The 19,108-nt window shown below is 50.2% G+C and overlaps 1 protein-coding gene across 1 annotated transcript; it reads left to right on the top strand.

Annotated features, from left to right (window-relative positions):
* Positions 1-201: 201 nt before the first annotated feature.
* LOC110475734 (uncharacterized) lies at positions 202-18,394 on the top strand. Its single transcript, XM_077788755.1, is given in 4 exon segments — positions 202-421; positions 8,783-8,844; positions 14,825-15,983; positions 17,502-18,394. Coding segments are annotated over 3 exon segments (2,097 nt in total). The 5' UTR covers positions 202-421; positions 8,783-8,799.
* The last annotated feature ends 714 nt before the right edge of the window (positions 18,395-19,108 follow it).

Genomic DNA, 19,108 nt, shown 5'->3' with positions numbered 1-19,108 from the left:
GCCCTGGCTCCCCGCGCGAAGCCGATTGGCCACGCGCGGGGCAAGGGGCGGGGCGAGTCGCCGGTGCGCGGCGCCATTCGGTAGGCGGAGGGAGGCGGTGGGGAGGAGCCATCTTCAGAGCGGGAAGGAGGCCGGGATGACGCCCAGAGCCGCCATCTTGATTAGGGGCAGCGCATCGGAGGCGCGGCGTTGGGCGCCATCTTGGGTACGGGCAAAGGGGTCCCCGCGTGCACGCTGTGCGGGCCGCGCCGCCATGTTGGGGGCGGGCAGGGAAGCCGGGCGCCGCCGCCATCCCGGGTGAGGGGCGTCCGCCCGCGGCGCCCCCCGGGGGTCGCGCAGGCTTTAAGGTGTAGGAGTGTGTGTGATCGCAGTTAATGTTTTAAGGATAAAGATTACCAGAGAGTGAGAGAGATCTCGTGAGGTAAGACGTTAAAGGTACCTGCCGGTCTGGGACTTGGGTGCTGTTGTGACAGTTAGCTGCCCAGCCCAACTCTGTGGCCCATCAGGGGCACTCCAGTGCAGAATTAGATCGTCTTGTCTCACTCTTAATATCGATCATTGCCTGTAAACCCCACTTGTGCAGGGATTCGTGTACATTCCAGCGATTTGGGGCTTGTCAAGCCTCAAAGATTGGCTTTGCAAGTGCCACCTCTGGTGAATTTCAGCCGACTGTGGTGGCTTTGTGTGAGATCTTCTGTGGCTCCCGCAGGGTGACCAGGGCGAGCGGGTGAAACATTCTTTAAAAGCAGTATTTGCTCCGTGGGAATTCCAGTGGCAGTTGCCCATTCTCCGAGCCTCATTTGCCATAACCCACGGGGATTATTAATTGGTCAGTTTCTAGCTAATTTCTAGTTCTGTCCTCAGCCAGGCTCCTCTGCCCTGCCAGCCTTTCCACACAGAGCTTTTCTGGGAATATATTTGGTAGTTTTGCCAATGTACCTCTGCCAGTGATAACCTGTGAAACACCAACACCTGGGCTATGACACGGCTGTGTATGTGAGGGCTCAGAAAATTATTTTAAAAAAGAGAGTGCAAATGAAATCCCTGGGCAGTGTTTCTAGGTTGTGTTAGGCAACTCTGGCAGGTACAGACATGCATTTTGCATTCTCGTGTCTCTCAAGTGCAAACTTGACACGTGAGTAGGGAAGAAAAAAATTTAGAAGTGAAGTGATCTGTTTCTCCCAAACGTGTTGCTGTGCCAGGTTTTCTGGCCAGAGCCCTCATTTCTCATTTGGAGCAGTGCTCAGGGGTTTCAGTGGCTAGGATCAGACATTGCCTGCCTGCCTTACTCTGAAATGCAGGAGCTTCCCTTGGCCCTGGATCTTTCCAGGAGGTGAGAACTCTGATTCCCAAATCTTTGTGTTACTGGGCCTCCAGTTTGGCCCATATGTACTTTACAACTGTGGAAAAGTGTGTTCTGACCTATTGCTGAAGGCATCTAAACTCATCTGAAAACACTGGCTCCTGCATATGAAAGGCTCAGCTGCTGCCTCAGATAAGAGATTTACAACTTCGATGAGGCAAAGAATGGGAAAATGATGAGATTATAGATCCACTGTAGCTGAGAGCCAGAGAGATAAAGTGATGTGATCAAAGAGAGCAGGAATTTAGCTGCCAATACAAGCTCCCTGGCTCCCTTGAGCTGTACCTGGTTTAAGGTGTATTTCCCATGGAGGTGTTTCTTCCATAAGTAAGGAATTAATCCCTTTATGTTAGAGGATGCTGTGGAGACAGAATCCTTTTTTTTTTTTTTTCAATAATGGGGTATTTCTGTACCATAAGGAAGAGTACCTTGAACACCCAACAAAGACTGAAAACATTCATTAACACTTGTCACTGATCACAGGCCAGGCCAGGGTCTGATCTTCTAGTAGCTGCTGAGTTTATGTGCAGGTATTCCAGGTGCTTTTCAGGTATCTTTGGCAGACTAAACAGGCAAATTCCACCACAGGATTCCTGATTTCCAAAGGCCTTTCCTCTACAGGTTTGGTCTGACTTGAAAGCCTCTTTAAGGTTTGTGCAAGCTCACCCTGATTTTCCACAGTTCTTGCAGAAATTATGATTATCAGCCATTTTCCTGCAATAGGAAGATAATTTTTTAGACAGCATCTGCTCAGGTACTATGGGACTGACCACTGTTGTGGTTTTCTCTGAGCCAAAGGGGGAAATGCTTTTAAGAACAAGATTAAGCTTGATATGAAAACCCAGCGGGGAGCAGCACCAGCCCCTGTGTGTCCTTGTGTTTGTTTTGAAAAACAAACCCAGATGAAAATGACCATAGAAAAAAAAAAAAATAGGAGGGCAAAGGGAAAAAAATGAATCAGTTTCTTTTGTATGATCCTACAGCAGCGTCCCACGTCCCACCCTGGTTCTGGCTCTGATTCCTCTGGCCGGGAAGGGTTCTGGGGCACACCCAGTTTATTCCCTTTTTGAGCCCTTCCTGCATGTGTTATCTCTTGGCATTTAATTCACCAGCAGGGAAGAAAAACTCTGAAACAAAACCGACCCTTTCCTGCTTGTTCCTTTTGCATTGTTACACAGCTCCCCAGCCCATGTGGGGTCATGGACGCTTCTCTCCACAACCGTGTCCTTCACAAACGGCAAAACTCTTCCCACTTCTTCCTCTTCCATCCAACGTTTCTGCCAGCAGTTTGAAAACCAAAAACAGGGGCCCAGTTCATGAACCCAAACACTGGGGCACGCTGGATACTGCTGCCAGTGAATTGTTTTCCTGAAGTTCCTCTCCTGCTCTTCCACTGGGCAGCAACTGCAGAACAAGAGGACACGGTCTCAAGCTACGTCAGGGAAGGTTTAGGTTGGATATTAGGAAAAAATTTTTCACTGAAAGAATAATAAAATACTGGAATTGTCTTCCTAGGGAGGTGGTGGAATCACCATCTCTGGAAATGTTTAAAAAAAGACTTGACTTGGCACTTGGTGCTATAGTCTAGTTGTAGTGTTAGGGCATAGGTTGGACTTGATGATCTTAGAGGTCTCTTCCAACCTCATTATTCTGTGATTCTGTGTGATTCTGTGATTATTCCCAGCAAGGCCCTAAAGCAGAGAAGTCTCACAGGTAACTGTGCTACCACTGAATCCCAAAGAAACCAGGGAGTGTCTCCAATCCTTCTGCTTCTCTCTGTGGCTTTTCTTTATTTCCAACCCCTCTCAGTGAACACGGCGGTTTTATTTCAAAGCCTATTGGCAGCTTCAGCAGCATCTCATGGTGCCAGAACATTCTTCAGTGCATCGTTCATGATGCCACATCACCGCTCTGGGAATGGTTAGTGCAGGGCGGGCGGAGGGAGCACAATCCCTGCAGGGTTTGTCAGCCCAGCAGACACGTCTGGCTCTGACCCACAGCTCCCCTCCTCCTGCCTGAGAGAAGGGACCAGGAGAGGGACCCCAAGTGCCTCTGCAGCTGGGGTGTTTGGAGGAGGAGGGGTGGGAGAGCTGTGTTAATTCAGCATCTGGGAGACGTGCAGCTCATACCTGCACACACGTGGCTTTCCAATCAGGACGCAGCATGAATGAGGGGAGTGTTTATTCCATTGATCCATGAGAGTTTGGCAGCATGGAGTACTATCAAAGAGTGTTCTGACTGGTAGTTGATAAATAAATGGGTTTGGAATTGAGCTTAATGTGCTGTCAGTAATAAAAAGATGTGTCCTTGGAGACTGATTTTTTTACAAGGGTCTGGACAAGGGGGAATAACTGTGATTCTGTGATTCCTAACCTGTATATGGGCTCCCTGTCTGTGACAGCTCTGCCACCACAGCAGCGTGAGGCCCTCCTGGCTGAGCAAGTGAGAAATGCTCTGCAATGCAGGAGAACTGCACCTGGGCATTGTTTGTGTTGCCCTTGCACACCCTGAGTCCCCCTTCTACAGCTGTGGGTATTTCATGCTGCAAGCACCTACATGAACTTCAAACTTGAAGTAGAATCACAAGAGCTTGCATTTTACATCTTTCCTTCTTTTTAATCCACGACACAAGAGACTTCTCTGTATTTCTCCATGTTATTTCAGCACTTCCCTGTCCCCACGGCTCCTCCCGATGCTCTGGGGTGACTCATTTCCTGTGCAGGACGAAGCAGCCATTTCCTGCCTGTTCAACACAGCAGTTTTTTCCCTCCTAGTTGGGGTTGGAGTGCTGAAGATTAGGCTATGGTTTGATGAATCTCTTGATTAATCTATGGCCTGATTAAACCCCCCTGCAACTCATCCCAGAGCTGCTGCTCTTCCCCAGAAGTCACCTGGCAGCACCTGGGGCTCATGGCTGCGCCTGCTCTCCTGGGCCCCAGGGTCCATGATTTGGACTCACACTAAATCCATCACTCTAACAGTGATCACTCTAACCAGCTCTAACAGTGCCATCCTTCCAGTTACTGCAAACCAGATTTTCTCTTCATTCAGCCCATTTCAGCTCATAATAAACAAGATTTTAAAAAAGCACCACAAGACAAAGCCACTGATCTCACAGCACAGATCAAAGCCAGAAATTTTGATTTATCCCTTAAGTGCTATCAAGGTTGCTTATTGTCATTTGAGAAATCCAGATGAAAGCTCTGTTTGTGTTAGACACAAGCTGTCAGAAGGCTGGGTTGGTTCCTGTATTGATTCTGTGCCCATCATTCCAGTTCTTCTATCCAAACTGTGCTCCTGATTTCCTGGGCCACTTCTTATTCCCATCCCATTCTGTGATAACTTGTGCACAGCTCTTGGAGCTCAGACATTGCCTGGCCAGCTTGAGGTGTCCCAGCATTTTCAGCAGCTTTTTACTACTGGATTTTCAATTATTCTTTTAATCTTATTGGAAACCTTGGACTCATCAGCCTGCCATAGACCTGGAATACTGGGGAAGAAACCCCCCACACAGTAGGGATGCTGCCCTGGAGTCTGAATGGAGCACATGTGGAGGGCTGAGCCCTGAATAATTCATACCTGTAATGATTTATTCATGCCCAAAGCTGGATACCTCCCTGTGACTTTCCATTATCTCAAAGAGAAGGCAGGTTCCGATTCCATTCCACTGTCCCCAGCCTGGTGCCAGCTCCAGAGCTGGGGACTGACATCTCTGCTCAGCACAGTCAACTCCTGCCCTTCAGTGCCACAGCCGTGGCCCCTGACGCCCAAACTGAAATGCAGGGACAGGTCCTTAACACACTTTTCAGAAAGACAGTGAGTGAGCAAGCAGGTAAAGCTCTTTTTCACGGATACACAAAGAAAGTGAGACCCTGAGGTCACAAAGGCTGCTGACAAAAGGTCACTTTCTGAGCATGGAAAGCAGACAGGCCCTGACTTGGTGATGTGACACCATCGAGCTGAGCTCACTCTCCACCAGAAATTGCAGTGTTTTCCACTGTAAAGTTACAGATTCTGACACAGTTGATGCCACATTGCAGGATGCTTTTCTGCCCTTCCAGAAACCTTGCAGGAAAGCCTGGGCGAAGAGAGCAGTGGCTCAGGGTCATCTTTCCTGCCTCCTGTGTGCTCTCAGAAAATACCATCAGGAGAGGTTTACAGGGCCATGCTCTGAGTTCCTGACCTGGGCGAGGATTCTGCAAGACATTCAAATTCCGTCTGTCTAGAAAGGCTGAAAGATGATCCCGTGTTTCAGAGAGTCTCCAGACCCCCAGGCAGCGCTGCTCCTCACTGTCTGGTGTGAAGTTTCCTAATTGTTTAACCTGGAATCCTGACTTTTTTTTGTCCTTGAAATAGGCTCTGCATCAGCATAATTAAAAATGTCAAAGAGGCTTGAGAGCCTCTCCAAGTTGCTAAAAATGAATGTGAATTTCCTCCCTGCAGCCTCACTCCGTCTCTCCCTTGCTCTGGCCTCAGCTTTTCCGAGTGCCTGGTTCCAGCCCCTCAGCATAGTTTGCATTCCACTGCCAAGAATGAACATTTATTTATACAAACAACCCTTCTTCCAAGCACATCTCCTGCTATCCCAGGGCAGGGAAGTAAACGCCATTGCTCGTCTGTCCATAGCTCCAGCTCTGCATTTCCTTCTTGCTTTAGTCAGGGGTTTGTTTGCAGGGAGAGCTGAGTGCCATTCTGTTGCTTCCCTGTGCCCAGCAATGGCCTGAGAAGCTCCTTCCCTTCCTTACAATGATTTGTTTTTGTGATAATTTTAAGGATAATGCCAATTTCCTGATCAGCCTCTCGAAGGGGCTCACTGGCTCAGCAACAATTTCCAGAGCTGGAACCTGGGAGGCTCTGCAGGACTTGGAGAGTACTCAGCCCCCCAGATCTGCTTGTCTCCCAGCACACTATAACTGGTGTTCCCAGTCTGAGCCACTGTGCTGTACTGGTTCTCCCAGCAGTGCAGGTGGAGCTCAGAGGGAAGTGGAGCAGCAGCTCCCAGACAAGCAGGGCTGAGGGGAGGCAGGTGCAGCTCATGCATTATTGCTGCAGCGTCTCCGTCGCTCACCTGCCAGGCTCCGTGATTGTTCCTGAAACCTTAGCTCTGCCCCTCTGTCCGCAGGTGTCTCCTGTTGCATCTGCCATTCAAATGGATATGGCACAGAGGCCAGATGATTCCAGACAGGAGAATGTCACAGTCTGAGCACAGGTCATTTAAATGAAAAAGGGCCCTAACAGAGAGGCACCTGCAGAGGATCTAGGGATGCTCCCTCTGGTGTGGAGCCTGCCTGCTGCTTGCTCCCTGCTCTGAACACAGGATTGTACAGGTAGAAATTGCTGCAACATTTGAAGAGATGTCCACAGTATAAAGGGAGGGTTGTGTGTGTGTCCCAAGAGCACACAAATCACACAGGTGTGTGTGCCCCCACCTCAGGCACATGGATCACACAGGTGTGTACAGCCCAGTACTGCCCATGTGTTCCTCCATGTTTGTGCCTGCAGTCCCTAATCTGTGCTGTGGTTCCCCTGGAGCTGAGGGGGACACGAGAGACTCCAAAGGCAGAAGGAACAAGAGGACAGGAGGGATTGCCCAAATCCTGCTCCCCCCCCCTCCAACAAATCCTGTATTTTGGTGCCACCCATGGCAGCTCAGGAGCCTCAGCTGTGCAGCTTGTTTCCACACTGAGTCAAGAACAAAGATGTCCAAACACAGCCAGCTCAGAGAGGATGGGGACAGCCATGCTTTGTGTCCAGAGAGGATGAGGACAGCCATGCTCTGTGCCTGCCCATGAGCCCCATTGTCATCCCCGCCAAGATCGACATCATTTCCCCAGGGCTGCATCTCTATTAAACACAAAGCTTCAAATTATTTCCTACTTGGATCAAAGATGGGTTTGTTCCAGTGGCACTTAAGTTTAAAAGGCAGTGCTGGGGATGAATGAAACCTTCCCAGAGGCAGCTGCTGAGGCTCAACTGGTTTGTCAGTGCTGTGGTTATGCTGTGGGCATCTCGTGGTGGCCAGCCCATATGTTCCTGAAGGATGTTGTGCAGGAGAACACCTCAGGGAAACCTTGTTCTATGGTTAAGGGGCTTTTGCTTTCATGATGTGAAGGTTTGCTCATGCTTCAGATGGTGAAAGTGTTCAGGAGTCTCACATTCTAATTCCAGACTCCAAGCCAAAGCACTCTGGATCAAACTGGGTGCAAGTGTATGAAGACACACATTGGCCTATGTGCAGAACCATGGAATTGGTGGTTTGATTGTAGTCTGGGATCTGGGTGAGCAACCTGCTCACTAAATGCTGTCTCCTGGTCTGGATTGTACAGCAGATGCTCCCTGTGACAGACAGGAGGTGAAGGAAGCCCTCTGGAGTATGAAATGAAGCATTAAAAGAACATGAATGCAGGAACATGCAGCATGTGAAGTCAGGGAGAGCTGAGAACACTGGTGATGCCAAAGGAACAAAAGAAACTCAATATCCTTTAGAAGTTTTAATATTTAATTGGTGAGCTCTCTGATACCAGGGCAGTGAGTATGGCAGGCAATGACAGGGGCCCGTGCAAGGGGTATCTCATGGGGCCCCAGCATCCCCAAAACACAGGCAAAGGGGTTCCTCGGGGGCAGAACCATCAGTTCTGTGTGCCCTGCTCTGCACCACAGCACTGAATTCCTGGTTTTGGGTAAAAGCAGCATCACCATGGCCCAAAAGAGACTCCCACTGCCTGGCAGCAGGTCTGGAAGTTTGGGATGTATCACTCCTGTGCAGGTACTGCCTGCACCTCAAATCACAGGAGCATTTCCATGAGCTCACTCACTCTCCCTGTGGAGCTAAGTTCCGTCCAGAGGGGCAGTTCAGTTACATTTTCTTACTTGAAGCTCAGGGCTCAAAAGTACACGATAATACTTTATTTATTGAGAAAATACTTTGTTCCATAGTGCAAGATGACAAGTTCCTTCTGCAGCAGGTGGAAGTCAGTTCTCAGAATCCTTCCTTCAGGAACACTTTCAGCTGAGAACTCCAGATCCAAACCACTCATTGGCTCTGGTTTCTCTGGAATCTGTGGAGTGGAGTTGATTGCTTTGCTCCTCCTCACGCTCTGGGCAGGGTGTTAGGGCTGCAGCTCTCCTGGATCCGAGGCCAAGTGTGTGTTTCTTGTCCAAAGGATCATCCAGCTGTGGGGTTTTCATTCCTAAGGCTCAGCTCTCCTCTCGAGGAGTGGGGGACCCCCAATAGGGAGACACTTTCCAGGTCCTGCCAGTCCTGGCTGCTGCCCCAGGTGGCCACTCAGAGCCCAACAAAGTTGAGGGCTCTCAGCTCTCAGGGCAGAGCTTTGTTCGTGGCTTCCATCCCATCCCAGGGATTGGCAGGTTGCTCTGAATTCCCTTTTCTAACAAACACCTGTCTCCCCTCTCTCCTAGGCTGCCCTGTGCCCTGGATGAGATCCTGTCCTTGGGAGGCTGCCTGCCTGATCTTGGAGCAGGTAAAGGAGACAGGGGCATGTCAAAGCAAGGACAGAGTAGAAAATCGAGCAGGAGCCAAGGCTCCAAAGATGGGAGCCTCTAAGTCTCACAGATGGCATCACCAAGGATCATAAACTAATGCATTGGCCTGTGACCAAAATCCAGCATCAGGGGGATGTTGAACTAGGGGCTCCTTTTGTGCTCCCCATGCCAGAGATCCAGCAGGGACTGGAATAAGCCATCCCACAGCCGGGGAACTTCCCCTTCCCTGCAAGGTACTTTGTTATCAACACTGGTACCAGCAGTGTTTTTTCCTGCCTCCAGGAGCCATTTCCCATCACGTCCCAGCAAACCTCTGTAAACACTTGGGGTGCAGAAGTAAACGTGAGCATTTGCCTGGTGCTGGTGACAGAGAGTCCTGCACCCCAGGCTGAGTCACCTCAATTTCAGAGGCTTTAGACAGGGCTAGGATGGAGCTGAGGTGTCAGTCACTAAAGATGATTTGTATTGCAAAAGAAGTAGGTTACCATGTCCCATTGTGAACAATTATGTCTAATTACAAGTCACAATAATTTATTTAATAACGAATTGCTGCCACACTCCAGCTAGGACGTGCTGGGGGAACACGTGAGCTCTGGTCAGTGGGCAGGTGGGACAGCAGGGGAGAGGGTCTGGCTCAGCTCATGGAGGGGCAAGTGCCAGGCCCCAAAATCTGGGGTAAAACTCTGGGTGCTGTGTCCTGTTCCCAGCAGTGGTGTGTAGGTTTGGATTGGCTTGGATTGGTTCGGTTCAGTTTAGCAGATAGTTGACGAAACACCTCGTGTCATACGATGATTTTAGTTAAACTTTAAAAGGCTGCTCAGAAATGTAAAAAACGCAATAAACTTCCTGACAAATTAAGCAGGATTTGCGCCCTCCCCTCGCCAGCCCCAGCCGCTCGCTTTGGCTGTTTGGTACCGGTGGAGCAGCACCGACCGAGCCCGGCCCGGGGACTCGCGTCTCCCGGCCCCGCCGCACCGGTGCGGGCTCTGCGCGGTGCCGCGGGTCCCGGCAGGAACCGAGCACCGGGGGCCGAGCGCCCCCTGCCGCTACCGGCGCCGAGCGCGCTCCGCCGCTACCGGAGCCGCGCTCCCCCTGCCGGTACCGGGCGGCCCCGGCCGCGGGGAGCAGGAACAAAAGGACTCCCGCTCCACGTCGTTCCCGGGTGATTCGCGCTCAAACGCGGCAGTACCGGGAGGACCGAAGGTGCTCGTGCAGGAGCCACCCGGTGCCCACTCGGTGACAAACCGAGAGCAGCGGGTGAAGCAGCGATGCTCCTGCACGGGCCACCAGCAGCAGCCCGTGGTCAGGGTGAGGGGACTCTGTCACACGAACAGCGGTGGGGGACATGTCAGTCCCCATGGCTGGGCTGTGCTGGTAACGTCTGGGTGCTTATCTGCCACAGTTTGCACTTGGAATCGAGGGGCCAGTCCTGCCAGCTGTGCCCAGGGCACTGGCACAGGTGTGGGGTGCCCCCAGACTCCACCTTGACACTGTGTGAGTGATGCTGCAGCATTTCCTGCCCAGGTCACAGATTTGGCCATCGCTGATTGCAGCTTTCCAGCTTCCTCCTGGGAAATACAACATGAGCTCCTATTAATAGAAGTTCATGGTTTCCAATGAATTTTTTCCTTGAGTCAGGCTGGTTTGGTGGCTGATCCCTGTTGGTGGCCCATGCAGTGTCGTGCCAGCTGCCTGTGGCTTTTATTAGTATTTTTCAGAGGCCTTGATTTAGTGCTCACAGTTGCATCCCAGGCCAGTGGCTCCGGAACGCAGCCCCTCAGGAGCAGAGATAATTAGAACTCAGGGAAAAAGTGGTGTCCGAGTCTTTGAACAAAAAAGGTCTTGTTTAAGGAATGTGGTGCTGGAGGCCAGGGTTTGCCAGCAGGGTCTGTCTCCAGCTTGGAGCTGGTGCCTGCAGTCAGATCCTGCCCCCCACAGACACTCCGGGTGGGATTTTCTGGGAGCATCTCTCAAAATGGAGGCATGGTGCCCTGTAACAAGTACAGGATGTATCCTGGGAATTGTATTTCTGCAAACAGGGCAGGAGGGGCTGGTGGAAGGATGTGGAGAAGTGGGAAGAGAGCTGAAGAGGTTCAGAAGATTCTTGTGCAGGGCAGATGAGGAGGGAAACAACGCAGAGAAAAGGAAAACCGATGTGCTAGGAAATGATGGATCCATCCCCCAGGCTCCTGCTAAGGAGGGTGGGACAAGCTCCATGATTTCTGGCAGCCATGAGCTGCAGCTGCTCCACTCAGCTCCTGTCCTGCAGCCAGATGTGTTTGAGTGCAGCTTCAGCCCTTCCTTCCCTGACACAGCCCCAGCAGTGCCTCCACACTCTGGCAATGCCCCACACGTGTGTTTGGGGACTGTCCCACGTCTCCTCACCTCCAGGGAAGGTTTCCCAAGGGAGTGGGGAAGGGGGCAGGAGTCAAGTTTAAGCACTGCTGTTCTGTATCCTGTTGTTTTCCTACCAGGATTGTTGCAGTTTCCTGCACTGTCTTATCTGGAGCAGGGAAGTCAGAGCTCTCCAGTCCTCTGGCTCTGTGCGTTTCCCGGGTTCTAATCTGCAAAACAGGCGTTGGAGCCCGTGAGAGGCACCAGCCAGGGCTGTCACAGGGCAATGGGACAAGGACAGAGGGGGCAAAGGGCTTTTAGTGCCTCCAAATGAGTGTCTTTATGTAGTGTTCCTGTTTGCACAAGGCTGTGTCTGGTTCACGGGTTCAGGCCTTGAGCACACCTGGGAGGGGGAGAGAGGAAGATCCCAGTGGTGACGCTGTGTCTGACAGACTTTACAGGAGGATAAATCTCAGAAAGTGCTGAGTTTGCTTCTCCCCCTACCAAGGACTCAAAGGACACACATAAAGTCTTAAAACTGAAAAAAGCATTTCCGTGTTTCAGTCAGCCCAAAGTTCAGGCTCCCCTGAAGTGCTGGAGACTCTTGTGAAATTACCTGGCCACATTTTCTGGAATACAGAGGTAAAATGAGCACCCGCAGCACTGAGGTCTGGAAAACTGTGCAGAGCTGGGCCTGAGAAAGCCAAACCTTGTAGATTAAAAAAAAACCCCAAAAATCAAAAACAAAAAAAAAAGAAAGTAAAAACGAACCAACCAACCAAACAGCAAAACCAATTTTTTTTTTTTTTTCCATGAGGGAGCCTGAATTCACCTAACTGTAGGTTTTAGCAGTAGATGGAATTCCCTATGGGTTAAAAAAAAACCAAAATCCTTTACTGGAATGTCCTGTTTTCCTGCAGAAAGGTGTGGATCCTGTACACAGTGTCCATTATCAGATGGGAGCCTCTCCTGGAAAGAGGATTAACCCACAACATCACTCCCAGCCACACAGACACTGAACCAGGCACAAGGCTCCAAAATAAACCTCAGCCCCAAACTCTTAATGCCAGACCCTTCCCCACAGGGGTCCCAGGGTTGCTGAAAGCAGGTAAAAACTGTGGCAATGATCAAGATGGATTTTTATTATTCCAAGGGAAGACACATATGCCAATTCAGCCTCTGGGGGAAGGACAGTGGTCATTTTTCTCACTCAGCTGTGACTGAGAATCCAGACTGATTCCACTTGCCATTCGTTTGAGGGAGTCTCAGCTGCTGGAAGTCTGAGGGCCACAGCAGCCTAAGGGGTCTGTAGCTGAGCACCAAAGCCAGTGCTGGGAACTAAAAAGCAGGAGAAAAAAAAGGCTTTTCTTTCAAAGAGATCAGGAAGAGGAAGACATGTGCCTGGAGATAAGGAAAGATAAAAGCATTCCATTTGCAGAGGCCTGTGATAGGGATCAAGATGTTCATCTGCCAAGTCAGGAATTTTGTGGCCCTATGACCATGCAGAGCTTCCGTTCCTGTTACCTTTTCCCACACTGACTGAAGGCACCAGATTGTTGGCATGGAAGTTCCTTTGAGTCTGTCTTAATGGCTCAGCCCTTTTGGGGAATTGCACAGGCTGAACTTGAAGATAAAACTCTCTTTTACTTCAGGAGGGAAAATTGTTTTTCCCCAAGTTCAGCTTCTAGGGGCTCAGTGGGAGCAGGCTGTGAACTCCCTGGCTTGGGAGGTGGGAACAGGTCAAACACCTCTGGGGAGAGCTTGGGCAGAGCCTGTGAGGAGTCAGGGCAGCTGAAATGGCCACTGGAGATGACTCCCTGCCCTGTTTGCTGGGGTTCAGCAGGAGTGAGCTCACAGGAACAGCAGATCCCATACAAGGCCTTGATTAACATCAGGAGCTCAGATTGCATTTGCTGCTTCCAAAAAGGCTTTTATTGTCTGATTTTTTGTTAAAGCAGCAGCAGCAGATTTCAATTAAAAACTCTCAGTAAATCCCGCCTTTGCACATTGCACGTGCTGGCACGCGCAACAGCCAAGTATTTGAGCTAAAATTATCTGTGCTATCATTAGGAAGGAACATATGGATTGATGGAACCTAAGTGCAGAAAGGAGCTGTGTGCTGTGCTGCAGGCTCACCCCAAAGGGAGCAGTTCCCGTGCCTCCTGATCAGCTGGCACCTGCGAGAGGCGTGACTTGTTCTCTTTGGACAGGAGAGCCAGTGTGTTGGGCTGGAGCTGGATGGGCACCAAAAGCACTGGACACCCAGGGCATTGGGCACTGAGGGCACTGGGCACAGCACTGCCACGGGGCCAGCACTCACAGCCATTCCTGCCCCTGTGCTGCTGGCTTCACCTTCAGCCAGCACCCTCAATTGGCACCTCAGCCAGCCTTCATCCTCACCCTCTGACTACCAGATCCTGAGATAAATCCCTGTGGACAAGCACCGTGTTCGTGGATTGCAGAGCAGCCCTACAGCTGTCAGCTGGGATGGGCTTCTCCTGTGTTGCCCAGCTCTCTGGGAGAGCAGGAGCCCCAGGGCTGGAGCTCCTGTGCCTGCTCAGGGGTGCTCAGATGTGTTCATCTGTGCTCAGGTGTGCTCACAGACCACCAGCCAGGGCCTGTTCTCCCCAAGAGCTGTGTTCTGTGTAGGCCAGAGCTGCTCAAAAGAACCACTTTACGCAAGGTTCCTGTGTCTAGCATTTTCAGCCTTGCCTCTTTTACCATCACTGATTGCAAAGCTTTAATTAATCATGGACTGAGATGCCAGTGTGCAGTGGCAGTGATGGCTCCTGGGCTGCCGTGGTGCTGAGGGCATGCTTCGTGTTCCCTGTGACACAGAAACAGGGATGACTTCCAGGCTGCTGCATGGAGCCTTACAAACAGAAGGGAGAGTTTCAGATTTAGTCTCTAATATAAATACGAGTTGCACGTGCAAGTCCTTCAGTTGGGAAACTGCTTCTTGTTACTGTTTGCAAAGTCAGAGAACCAGCCTCACTATTCCTTTTTCTCTCCCTGCAGTTCAGCACTTGGAGACACAGAGCTTGCCAACCCCAGAGTGCTGAAGGAATGGATTGCAGAGTTCAGTTTGTAAAATTCTATTTTAAGTGTTTATATTTAGTTTCCGTTTCGTTGGTGTTGCAGAGGCTGATCCTGCAAATATTTACCCCAGTCAGGTTTTGTGTGTACAGCTCCTGACAGTGCAGTAGGAGCTCAGCCCAGGGAGGGCACAGGCCTGCAGTGAGCTGAGCATGGAGAAATACAGTTGCATCTTCTGGTCAGGGCTTTGTTTATATGTATATATACACACTTAGTCATGTATATAGCACACACCTGTGATGATCCTTTCAGGTTCTGAGAGAGAAAGGCCATTCAAAGCATCACTTACTGATCCCCACCTGAGAGAAGGCTCAGTGAGACAGAAAGCAGCAGCATGGTGAGTGTTCTGTTATGTAATAAATGATAGCACAGACAAGAAAGAAAGAATAAATTGATTTTTAAAAGGAGTCCTGAGATGAGATTGCTGGTCTACAATTATTGCACTGTTGGGGAGGGACAGAAGCAGCCCCAGGACTGCTCTTGTCTGCACATCCTCTCTCACTCAAGTTCTCTCCAACTCCTTTACAGAGCGAGAGCAGCGGTGACAGAAGGGGCAGCAGTACCAGTTCCCTTCAAGAAGATCTCTCCAACCTTGTGATCTGGGCACACACTCATGGGACCATATGCAACCAGATCCCAACCCTGGAATTTATGCAGGACACAGATCACATGAACAATGACAACGTTGTGCTGTGGATGTGCAGAACTGGACATGCCTATCACTGGCACTGTGGGAAGTCACACAACAGAGGTGAAGAAGTGACTGAGGCTGTAGAAATGAGAAAGAGGCTCCTGCCTCCTGAGTCTTTGGCAAGGGAATCCGGCTTTGAGGAAAAGAGGCTCAAGCTGACCCCATCACTTTTTGAGACGGATCGAAGAGATTCTGAGAGCACAGAGCCATGTGGCAGATCCCAAGAGGTCACTGAGCAGAAGGCTGACAGTGCCTACACAATGAATAATGAGCCCAAGGGGAATCAAAATACCAGGAAACCCAAAACATCATTCTCTGCAGCACAGCATCACTTCTCCATGTCTGGTAGTAGAGTCCAGACTGGCAAACAGGATGTGAAGTCCAAAAGTGACAAAGATACAGGGATCATTGTCCTTGATGAAAAGCAGTGTGAGGCAGATGAAGACAACCAAGGAGACAGAATCAGCCCGGATAAGTCGGAGCCATCTGTTGAGGAGTTGCAGATGCAGAACAGCCAGAAGATGGCATTGCACCATCCAACAGCCTCCCAAAAAACTGCCTTTGCCCCCACGGCAAAGCCACCCATAGCCTGTACCTACATTCTGCAGACTCCTGTCAGCGACTCAGAGGACCTGAGCAGGAACATCCTGAGGCTGGCTTCTTCCACTGCTGCAGGGCCCACAGCTGAAACTTCCAGAGCAAGGAGCCCCCCAGGGTCAACAGCACCAAGGGTATGTTTGAAACCCCTTCCTATCCCCAGCACTGAACCCAAGGCCCAGCTTGAATCACAGCCCTCAGTGACATTCTTTGAGCTCCAAGCCACTGCTGCTGTTCAGCAACTCCAGCTGAGCCCTCCAGGGCATGGCACACTGGGCTCCAGTGAGAACAGTGATGAGAATGTGGGTGGGAACAGTGAGACATCAGAATCTGGGCAGACACCTTGTTCTTCAGCCTTGTGGAGTCCAGAGAGCCATCCACCTGCAGTCTCAAGTGGAGGTAAGACAGTGTGGAGTTCTGTGCCTGCAGGGGTGTGGGGGTGTTCCATTAATCTCTTTCCTAAAATATCCAAGGAGGGTGAGTTCACATCACTGCCAAGATCTGTACTGCAGAATTTAAGTAAATATCTTGGATTTGGGGCACTCCTGTTTCTGCTCAAAGGGACTACAAAGCTCCCTGCCTAAAAGAATTGGTACTTCTGTAGGGAATGCCCTTCTCTGGGGTACCCATAGGTGTTCTTGGCTGTGCCCCAGACCCAACATCCCAGTTTGAATACTTTGGTCTTCCGTTTTACCCAGCACCCACACATAGGATGTTGGCTGTACTTGAGAGAGTCCCTGTGAAAAACTGGAGCTAGAGCAGGGAACTCAGGGCTCAAGAGAAAGAAACAAGAGGAAGTAACACAGAGAAATTGTGGCCAAAGCTCTGGCTGCACCAAGGCCAGTGGCAAAACCTCCCAGTGCTGGCAGTGGCAGCAGAGTGTCAGTCCTGTGTAGGAAATGCAGGACTCCACCAATTGCTTTAGTCCTCTCAAGAATGAAGGTTTCTGTATGTGCTGTCCTGCAGCACAGGGGCCTGGGCATGTCCTTACAAAGGAGGCAGCATTTGGGATGTGCTTGCAGCACCAATGCTGGTCCTGAAAAGGCTTAGGCGTTGTTCATTGTGGAGCCATAACCACACAAAATGCCACAGTTGGGGTTTGGGAGCAGTATTTTACTATTTTCTTAACTGACGTCATGTGTCATGTGAAGGGACTGGGAATTCTTCTGGGAGTGTTCTGTAGTAGCTGTTTCTGCCAAGGTAACTGGCTCATGGCTCAGAGGAGGCCTCAGCATTATTGATTCATGAGCTGTTCCTCTCTGCACCTGGAGCAGTCAGTACAAAACAGGCCAAAACCCCAAAACAGTGGGACAGCCATCAGTCTTTCAGGATGACAGCTAAGCCTGTAAAAAAGAACCTGGTGCAAAAGGGGGAATCTCTAGGTGTTGGCTCAGAAGCCCTTTTCTATCACCCCATCCTCAGCCCTGGACGAGTCACAGGCGAGCAGATGGAGCTTTCCAGCAATCCAAAGAATTAATTTCTCATGCTACATTGAACTAGGTAGATGTGGTATTGCCATGGCAACTTGAGAGAGAGCCCAACTGGAATCCTGGCAATCCTTTAAACAAAATCATAGTACACTTTTACTCACCTGTTTGTTCTCCCTCACCATCCACTCCAACTTTTGGTTCATTCTGTTACTTCACAGTGAAAGGGAAAATTCCCTGTATGGCAGTGAGCAGGGCCAGCTGCCAAGGGAGAGGGAACACAAAGGAGCCAAACTTTCCCTGGAGATCTGGGCACTGCTGTCTTGTAGAGAACACAAATATGACCCAAAGTTCTAGGGGAAGGGGTTTGGGAGAGTCCTGTCCTCTCTGAATGGCTTCCAGAAGGCAGGTGGACACTATTCTGTATCTATTGTGTTTTACTGATCTTTGTGGATTCTTTCTGTCTACAAAGCTGTGTCTTGTCTTTTAGATAGGCTGAAGAAGCAGGAGAAAAAGAAAAGATGTACCACTGGAAACATAGAAGTGTTTAGAGAGTGGCTGAAGTTGCACCACCCCTCCGAGATGTGCGAGATCCACACGCTGCCTCCTGCAGACCTCGACCACTACCTGGTCTCATTCTTCAGTTCTGCCAAGAAAAACAGTGGCATGGATTTTTCTGCCAGTTCCTTAAGCTTGTTCCGGTACAACATCAACCGCTACCTCCAGAACCACAACTACCAGTACGACATCGTGAGAGCTCCAGAGTTCAGGGTCTCTCAGGAAGCCTATAAATTAAAGCAGTATTACCTGCTTCAAAAGAAGGAGGAAAGGTGGAATGTTGTGGAGAACCTGACAGATGAAGATGTGGAAAACCTTCTTAAGAAGAGAATTTTAAGCAAGACAGATCCTCAAGGCTTGCTGCATCTCATGTTCACCAACCTCATTAGGGGGTTTGGGGCAAACACCCACTCCCAGGCCTACCAGCTGTACTGGGGACAGGTGGTGCTGAGGAAGACCAAAGGAGAGGTGGAGTACTTGGAGTGGAAGGATCATCTGAGTCCCAGGGGAAACGAAGGGAAGCTAAGCCCACGGCTCTTTGCCAAGCCTGAGGATCCAGAGAGATGCCCGGTCGCCAGTTACAAGGAGTATGCCAGGAAGAGGCCACCAGGCATGCTGGACGACCACCACCCTCTTTACCTGTCTCCCAAGTCACTGTACTCCATCTGGGACAAAGTGTGGTACAGCAGGAAGGCACTGTCAAAAGGCAGAATTAGCAAGATCTTGAAAGTTATTACCCAGGAAGTCAGAGGAGCCGTAAGGAATACCAAGGAATAAGGGTGTCCCTTCGGCTTTGCCCCTTCAACCACTCCAAGAGTGCTCTGAAACACAATCCTACTGCAATATTTGGTGTAGGTTGAGAACAAAAATCCTTCTGCTGGGCTTCATGTTGGCACTGAAAATACCTACAGATCTGCAGTGCCTTGGCTTTCAGGGAAGTTCCTTTGTTGTTTCTGTTACTGGAATTGATAATTCAATGAGTTAATGAGAGTCTTCAGTTTCACATTTGCCAAACGAGTTAATGTTTTACCACACGGTCGGTGCTGTTAAGAAAACACCACTGCTGATTCAGAGAGGGCTTGGGGGTGCCAGAGCCTGGCCAGGAGCACCAGCTGCACCCACATTTTGAGGCTGACACCCACACAGCTCAGGCTGGGACACAGACCTGCAGGGAAAGATGAGCGACATGAGGAGAGCGATGACGCTGCCAATCCCAACCTCCAAGGCTTCTGACAAGGTTCAGGTCATTTCCCTTAGGGAAAGATTCGTAGATTGAAGAAGTTGTGGCTGTTTTAAGAAGTTATTTAAAGTGTCTGACAATGTTGAAAGGTTTTATGGTAAGTGCTTTCCCTGGAGTGCAAAACACAACTCCACGAAGGCACTGGGATGTGTCCTCAGCTCTGCTCAGCTGCCCTACCACTGTTTAGTGCCTGTTACAGCTGGGTCAAGTTTTTGGTTGCATTGTTGGCAGAGCCAAATAAAAGAACCTTTAATTCAGTCCTGTCTGTGTCTGAACAGCAGGTGATGCTTTCCTGGAAC

Source organism: Lonchura striata, chromosome 28 (genome assembly GCF_046129695.1).
Source record: "Lonchura striata isolate bLonStr1 chromosome 28, bLonStr1.mat, whole genome shotgun sequence".
Taxonomy (NCBI): Eukaryota; Metazoa; Chordata; class Aves; order Passeriformes; family Estrildidae; genus Lonchura; species Lonchura striata.
Note: the sequence above shows the minus strand (reverse complement) of the source record. Positions and strands in the feature narration are given on the sequence as shown.